Raw genomic sequence first — 8,377 nt, forward strand, 5'->3', positions numbered from 1 at the left:
AGGACAAAAACCCACCATAAATAAACAAAAATAAATAAATAAATATATACTGTTTTTACTTATGAATACAGACTAGAGTTAACAAACACAAATTACAAAAACATAGCACAGCTAATCATCCACCAAAGGCAGATAGTATATCAAAAGGTGCAACTATAACACTGAGAGGCACTATTACCGGCCAGTTTATTATGTTTTACAGATTGACGAACAAGATGAAACTGTTACAGTACAGTTTACAGAATCTGCGACTGTCATGCAGGGAACAAAAGGAAGTCAAATTATCACTATCACGGATAATGACCGTAAGTCATATATAAATACTTATTACTATACATGTAGCTATTGATCATAAGTAATTTATTATTATATTTTTAGAAACTTAGATTTTAAATACTTATCGTAAGTAATTATTTATTACTACAGAAAAGAATCTTATTATTTATAAATTATCTGAATAGAACCTCCAAAATTAGGTACACCTTGAATTAATAATTATTATAGTTGATTATAAGTAATTTGTGAATTATTACAGATACTGATCATAGTTAGACCAAAATGATAGTTAGACTTTAGCAGACAAGAATAACTAAACTTTATAAAAGGAAAACTTGGAATATTGGTTGAGGTGATGGTGGTGGGGAGGTAACTCTTGAAATAGTAAGGGAGTGCATTTCGTCCTGAAACCTCGAACCACCTCAGTGGATCCATACTCGGAGTGTTGTTTTCTCCAGTTCCAACCAGTGTCCCATGACTAGTATATCGCAAGCCGTGGTATGTTCTGTCTTGTCTGTGGGAAAGTGCATATACTAAAATAAAATGTAGAGGTTTTATCTGAGACTTTGTGTCAAAAATTGCCGAATGTTTGAAATCCAGTAAGCGATGAATAATTAATCAGTGTATCGTGAAACAAAATAATATGTAACCTTTCATACTAAAACAAAGCCAATCGATAATCCTTTTTGATATATACAACACATGTTGAGTATTTTCTGAGTGGTATAGCATTTTGTACTTTATTTTTATCATGCAGCATTTTTAAAAGTTAGCAAGAGTGACACTTTTATTATCAGTATATAATATAACACATTGGTTTTGTGCTGTTTGTTGTGCGTTGTATATCAATTAATCAACTTTAAAAAGTGGTGATCTTTTTATGAATCATTCAATATATATATATATATATATATATATATATATATATATATATATATATATATATATTACCCATATACGTTTACTTAAAAATATTCTGGTTCTTATATAGATATCTGTGTTACGTTCCACAGCAATTGTTATGACATTTATCACACACTATTTTCGGATTTGAACACGTATATTGTCAGATTCCATTCCTTGTAATAATTAATCTTTGCCATAAAATTCACATTGTTAAAAATATCACTAACGATTGAGAGTTATGACAAAACAGAAGTATTCACTGCATAATATTGATACACAATGGAAGTTTTCTCAAATCTTTAAGTATACATATATTATTTATTTCGTGAGAATGATTATTGCACGGGGAATAAATAAAACATTGTTTCATTTCTTCAGATCCACGGTACCAAGTTGACACAAAACTCTGTCTGTTTGCCTGTCTCTCTGCTTGTCTGTCTATCTGTCTTTCTGTCTCTCACTCTTTCTGTCTGTCTGTCTGTCTGTCTCTCTCTCTCTCTCTCTCTCTGTTTGTCTGTTTCTCTCTGTCTGTCTGTCCTTCTGTCTGCCTCTCTCTCCGCCTGTCTGTCTGTCTTTCTCTGTCTGTCTCTCTTTGTCTGCCTCTCTGTCTGTCTTCCTGTCCCTCTGTCTCTGTCTTTCTGTCTCTCTCTCTCTTTGGTTGTCTCTCTCTCTTTGGCTGTCTGTCTGTCTGTCTGTCTGTCTGTCTGTCTGTCTCTCTCTCTCTCTCTCTCTCTCTCTCTCTCTCTCTCTCTCTCTCTCTCTCTAACACCCACACCCACACCCACACTCGCACACACACACACACACACACACACACACACACACACACACACACACGTGTACACAAACACGCATGCATGACCTCTTGCGCTTGTGTATGTGAAAAACAATTGGCATACATAATTTAGCTCAACTAAGCTTTTAAAAACAAAATACAATGTCATGATTTTCGTTATTTTTCAGTTTCGTACTTTGAGTTTAGCAGTAATACCTACTCTATAAACGAAGACCAGAATGCTGTGATTACGATCAATCGGAAAAGCCCTGTTGGTACTGTTGATGTCGCTGTAAAGCTTGCTATCGCCCATGTGACGACCAACATTGCTGACGTGGGTTCATTTACGCCCACTGTTAACTTCCCAGCAGGATCTATTTCACAGCAATTTACTGTTAATATTGTGGATGATATAGTGAGTTTAAAACCTGTACTTCATCACACCCACATAACACAAATCCGTAGCTCTAACTTACTAGGTATATTTTTAATATTATTTATTTTATTAAAGCTGCAATTTTGATCTTGTATTTGTATCAAAGATCATCCAGTTTAATTTTGTGCTTATAATATGCCACTTTTTGATAATCTTTAGCTACAGTCTCGGGTATATTTGCTTCATTTATCTGTGATCACCCACATTAATTTTGTCATTGTGGCCTTTAATTGTTTAAACATATTTAGCCACAGTCACTAATCGACACAAACTATTTAATTTATACTTCTGTTTATATTTAGCAAATGAGTAATATAGTATTACAACCTCTACAGATATGCCATACATAAAGTAATATTGCAAAGGTGAATGAAAGGTTAATAATCGTATCTAGATGTTTAAAATATGTTTTTTGCCCATATTGATTTATCATTGTTCTTATGTTCATCCATCCATTCATCGATACATCTGTCCATCCATTCACTCACCGATTCATTCGTCCATCCATCTGTTCATCCATCTGTTCATCCATTTATCCATCAGTCCAAATACTCACCTAGTATTCGACCATTTAAGAAAGAAATTGTTGAAAATTTACATTTTATTAGTATTTGACAATACTTACTGTCAATATTATTTCTGAAGTAGACCAAAATCATGATTATGCGTTATACCCCAATCAAACTGGACAAAGGCCGTGGTATGTGCGTTCCTGTCTGTGGAAAAGTGCACATAAAAGACCCCTCGCTTCATTAGGAAAAATGTAGCGGGTTTCCTCTGATGACTGCGAGTTAGAATTACCAAATGTTTGACATCCAGCAGCCGACGATTAATTAATCAATATGCTCCAGTGGTATCGTTAAACAAAACAAATAAATATATCCCGATAAAAGCACGTTGGAACGGTATGCGCTAATCGACCAGACAATTTTGTATTCGACCACTTTCTACATAACTAATAAAACTCAACTTTGAAGTTTATTATACCCCGTATCGGCCCAACCAGAGAGGAATGTAGGTTTCAGCTCTGTCTTTCTGCCCCATATTGTTTTGCTGAAATTGTGTTCATAACTTTATTATGTGGGGTTACACATCAAGTTTGACTTTCATGGGGATTTTCCCATGTTTTGACAATTAAGACCAGATCATTGTCATTTCATTTTAAGTTATTTTCATGCTTCTATCCAATTAAGGTTCAAGCGCTGTTCTGGGCACACACATCAGTTACCTGCGCTGTCTGTCCAGGACAGTGGGTTTAGTTATTAGTTGTTAGTGAGAGAGAAGAGGGTGTAATGATCATACACCTACCAAATTAAGCCCTTGGTTGGAGCTGGTACCGGGCTGCGAACCCTGTACTTACCAACTGTTGTCCGAAGGCTTAACCAAGACGCCACCGAGGCCGGTAAGACCAGATCAAATTCGACTTTCATTAGAATTTATCCAAGGGCCATAAATCTGTCAAAACTCAAATGTATCCATATTTGACAGTTATGGCCCATGAACTAAGGGAAAATGTGTGTGGCCAGTGCGGGATATGTATTGCTTTAGTAATATTCCCAGAATGCTTGTTTTATAATGTATGCAACGGGACATGTTTGGCCCTTTTAGCAGAACTTCCCAAATGCTTGTTTTACAGTGAATGTTACATATTTGAAGAAACCCACCACCACCACTTTAACGTTTTTGATATTTAACATGTATTCATGCATTTATTTTCTATTGAACAATATTTGTTCCTCTCTCAGTCTCTCTATTTACAAATGATGCTATTAAATTGAAACGAAAGAACATCTAATTGCATAAGTCCTGAAAAACACCAACAAAACAAATAATAGTAGCACATAATTATGTGGTTTTTGGAAGTTTATTTTGGGATGCTATCCTTAAACGTTTCTATTTGTCAATTTCTGGGGCAGCTTTCTTTATTAGCCTTCATTATTTAAAAGCATATTGTCACGGATTTAAGCACCTTATTTATCTAAAATTGGATAATAAATAAAAATTACATTAATTGTTGGAAACCAAATCTAGCTATCGCATCACCTTAACTATGTCATGATGGAGTGAAATCAATGTCAACCCTCTCGGCAATTTTAGTTTTTGAATTATGGACCATTGCCATAATTCAATTATTTGTACAAAATATTATTAATAAATGGAGTATGAAGATGGTTGAATAAAGTACATTTAGGGATAAATCAAATACTTTTTGTTCAGGTAATACTTTGTTAGACCATTAAATAGGTCTGTGATCTGTGACAATATGCCTTTAAGCACAAGATCATGTATTCGAAATTATACTGACGCGGTCAAATTTGCACTCGGAGCGCTGTTTGATTATAAAATGTAATATAAATATTAGGCCGAAAAACAAAAGTCTGTCTCTGGTCAGGTCAAAGTTCAAGAATTGACGCTGCGATACGGGGTTTTTGTTGTTTATTTTTTTGTTTTGTTTTTTAAATCATGGATTGCACAGAAAAGTTGCGTATGTTTAGATTTTTCTTTAAGTCCTCCTCATCTGCCTTGATCCATCCCCACTAGCCACGGTGCCCCTTCCTTAGCCTTAGTACACTAAACATTTTCCTAAACAGTAGCACAGGTTACTCGCAAATGTTCACGAAATTTTGGATGGTGTCTAAAAAGAGCCCGACGTTCATTTCATTTCGTTTCAACTTATGTTCGTGCTTATATCCAATTAAGGTTCAAGCACGCTGTCCTGGGCACACACCTCAGCTATCTGAGCTGTCTGTCCAGGACAGTGGGTTAGTTGTTAGTTAGTTAGTCGTTAGTGAGAGAGACGAGGGTGTAGTGGCCTTACACCTACCCATTGAGCCCTTAAGAACTCGCTCTGGGTTGGAGCCGGTACCGGGCTGTGAACCCTGTACCTACCAACCTGTAGTCCGATGGCTTAACCACAGCGCCGACGAAGCCGGTAGTCGACGTTCATATCGCCAAAGGTGAATAAAATATACTTAAGTTTACTCACATTGTCGTGTGCTTTAGCGTATGTTCAACATAGTACTTTATGCGAACTCATTAAATATACTGGTTAAATACTACATACTGGTTGGCTGAATTAAAAGAAAGAACCGTACACTAATCATTATGTATCTTCAAGTTACGTTTTCGTGTTAAGCTGAGCATAATACAACCCAAATGACAGTTTTTAACATTTAACATTGTTTATTTTAGGAGGATGAATCCGATGAGACATTTACTATTGCGATATCAGCTGTTCCGAATGTGTACAATATTGTACCTGGTGGTGTGGGAACTACTACCGTCACAATAGTTGATAATGATGGTAAGGTATTCTACTGCTGTCGTTTTCCGATTAATTGTTAAATATACGATCCATAATAATAATAATAAAAGTAATAATAATATTAATATTATTATTATTATTATTATTATTATTATTAGTAGTAGTAGTAGTAGTAGTAGTAGTATCAGGGATCCAAACCTACATGGTGGAACCCTATTGTCATGGTTACAATTATTATTATTATTATTTTCCAAGCCTCATATGGCGAAGATTTATTGCTATTATTATTATTAGGGATCCAAGCCTACATGGTGGAGCCCTTTTGTCATGGTTACAATTATTATTATTATTAGTAGTAGTAGTAGTAGTAGTAGTAGTAGTAATAGTAGTAGTAGTAGTAGTAGTAGTAATAGTAATAGTAGTAGTATCAGGGTTCCAAACCTACATGGTGGAACCCTATTGTCATGGTTACAATTATTATTATTATTATTAGGGATCCAAGCCTACATGGTGGAACCCTATTGTCATGGTTACAATTATTATTATTATTATTATTATTATTAGGGATCCAAGCCTACATGGTGGAGCCCTATTGTCATGGTTACAATTATTATTATTATTAGTAGTAGTAGTAGTAGTAGTAGTAGTTGTATCAGGGTTCCAAACCTACATGATGGAACCCTATTGTCATGGTTACAATTATTATTATTATTATTATTAGGGATCCAAACCTACATGGTGGAGCCCTATTGTCATGGTTACAATTATTATTATTATTATTATTAGTAGTAGTAGTAGTAGTAGTATCAGGGTTCCAAACCTACATGGTGGAACCCTATTGTCATGGTTACAATTATTATTATTATTATTATTAGTAGTAGTAGTAGTAGTAGTAGTAGTAGTATCAGGGTTCCAAACCTACATGGTGGAACCCTATTGTCATGGTTACAATTATTATTATTATTATTATTAGGAATCTAAACCTATATGGAGGAGCCCTATTGTTATGGTTACAATTATTATTATTATTATTATTAGGGATCCAAGCCTACACGGCGGAGCTCTATACTATTGTAATACTTGTTATTAGTGATCCAAGCCTAAATGGTAAAGACCTATACTTATTATTAATACGGATCAAGTTAAAGCGGTGGATACCATATTGTAATATTAAGTTCATTAGGACTCCAAGTTTAAGCAGCGGAGTCCTGTTGCAATTGTTATTCTTAATCACCATCTTCTTGTTATTACAGTGAATGTATCGACTGCTTATATCAACACTACTGAAATGTTGGATGCACCCAAGGATGATCTTGAACACCGCAACCACTTTTCGTTATGCACATTTTTATTGCAGAAAATGACGGCTCTACTATTTATCATCAAAATATTGATCCAAAATGCAGGGCCGCACACGGTGGGGGGAGGGGGGGGGGGTAGTTGTCCTTCAGAAACATACAAAACGTCTTTGTTCAGATCAGTTCAGTTTAAAACAGTCATTTGCTTCTACCTAGAGAAAGCACATTACTGTCATGATTCTATTTACTGCTACCCCACACATTTGGGGCAAGGTATGGGCTTGGAACATAATAACTTTGTATGAAACTTAAACAAAATAAAATTTAGTATGTTAATCGCAGGACTCTTTCAATGTGCATCATTCAGAAATACCAGAAATGTTCAAAAGGATGCTAAAACAACATAAATGTGGAGAGTACCTGTGTAAATATTAACAAAAGGTAATAAACTACCCATATTTATCCGTAGTAACATGGTAGGTACTGGGTTCGGATCCCAGTCGAGGCATGGGATGTTTAATCCAGATACAGACTCCAATCCCTAATTGAGTGCTCCGCAAGGCTTAATGGGTAGGTGTAAACCATTTGCACCGACCAGTGATCCATAACTGGTTCAACAAAGGCCATGGTTTGTGCTATCCTGCCTGTAGGAAGCACAAATAAAAGATCCTTTGCTGCCTGTCGTAAAAGAGTAACATATGTGGCGACAGCGGGTTTCCTCTAAAAAAAAAAAAAAAGTGTCAGAATGACCATATGTTTGACGTCCAATAGCCGATGATAAGATAAAAAATCAATATGCTCTAGTGGTGTCGTTAAATAAAACACACTTTTTACCTTTGAGTGGGCTGAACGTGAGCTTACCGCCAATACATTTAGGTAGGTTGTTTAACTAACCTGTTCCCACATATATATATATCAGTAGTTTTAACATCATAAACCTTTGAGTGGGCTGAATCGGGAGCTTACCGCCAATACATTTAGGTTGTTTAACTAGCCTTTTCCCACCCATATATATCAGTAGTTTTAACATCGTAAACCTTTGAGTGGGCTGAATCGGGAGCTTACCGCCAATACATTTAGGTTGTTTAACTAACCTTTTCCCACCTATATATATATATATATATATATATATATATATATATCAGTAGTTTTAACATCGTAAACCTTTGAGTGGGCTGAATCGGGAGCTTACCTCCAATACATTTAGGTTGTAACTGGCCTGTTCCGTGTGATCTGCGTAGATCGCGTGATAACGTTTTTGTGTGCTTCATAAACAATGCATACATTGTATTCAAACTTGGTATTGGCAAACGTTCCATGACAAAATGTTGTGTTATTGTTCAAACTATGATGCACCATTTGCAAGGAGGAATCTGCCGAACTCAGTATTATAATGCGATATTAAAGGCCCTAGAAAAATT

At 35.5% G+C, this 8,377-nt stretch overlaps 1 protein-coding gene across 1 annotated transcript; it reads left to right on the forward strand.

The window, feature by feature from the left end:
* The first annotated feature begins 140 nt into the window (after positions 1 to 140).
* LOC121382645 lies at positions 141 to 7,327 on the forward strand. Its single transcript, XM_041512177.1, has 4 exons — positions 141 to 305; positions 2,146 to 2,372; positions 5,586 to 5,697; positions 6,912 to 7,327. The coding sequence occupies exons 1-4, from the start codon at positions 257 to 259 to the stop codon at positions 7,259 to 7,261; spliced, it is 738 nt and encodes a 245-aa protein (XP_041368111.1). The 5' UTR covers positions 141 to 256; the 3' UTR covers positions 7,262 to 7,327.
* The last annotated feature ends 1,050 nt before the right edge of the window (positions 7,328 to 8,377 follow it).

This window comes from Gigantopelta aegis, chromosome 10, assembly GCF_016097555.1.
Source record: "Gigantopelta aegis isolate Gae_Host chromosome 10, Gae_host_genome, whole genome shotgun sequence".
NCBI classification, from domain to species: Eukaryota; Metazoa; Mollusca; class Gastropoda; order Neomphalida; family Peltospiridae; genus Gigantopelta; species Gigantopelta aegis.

What these genes read in the sequence shown, in the direction of transcription:
- LOC121382645 (XM_041512177.1), top strand. Translation starts at nt 257, where the DNA reads ATGCAGGGAACAAAAGGAAGTCAAATTATCACTATCACGGATAATGAC. An exon ending in CACTATCACGGATAATGACC is followed by an intron (nt 306 to 2,145) that starts GTAAGTCATATA and finishes GTTATTTTTCAG; the next exon opens with TTTCGTACTTTGAGTTTAGC. An exon ending in TTAATATTGTGGATGATATA is followed by an intron (nt 2,373 to 5,585) that starts GTGAGTTTAAAA and finishes TGTTTATTTTAG; the next exon opens with GAGGATGAATCCGATGAGAC.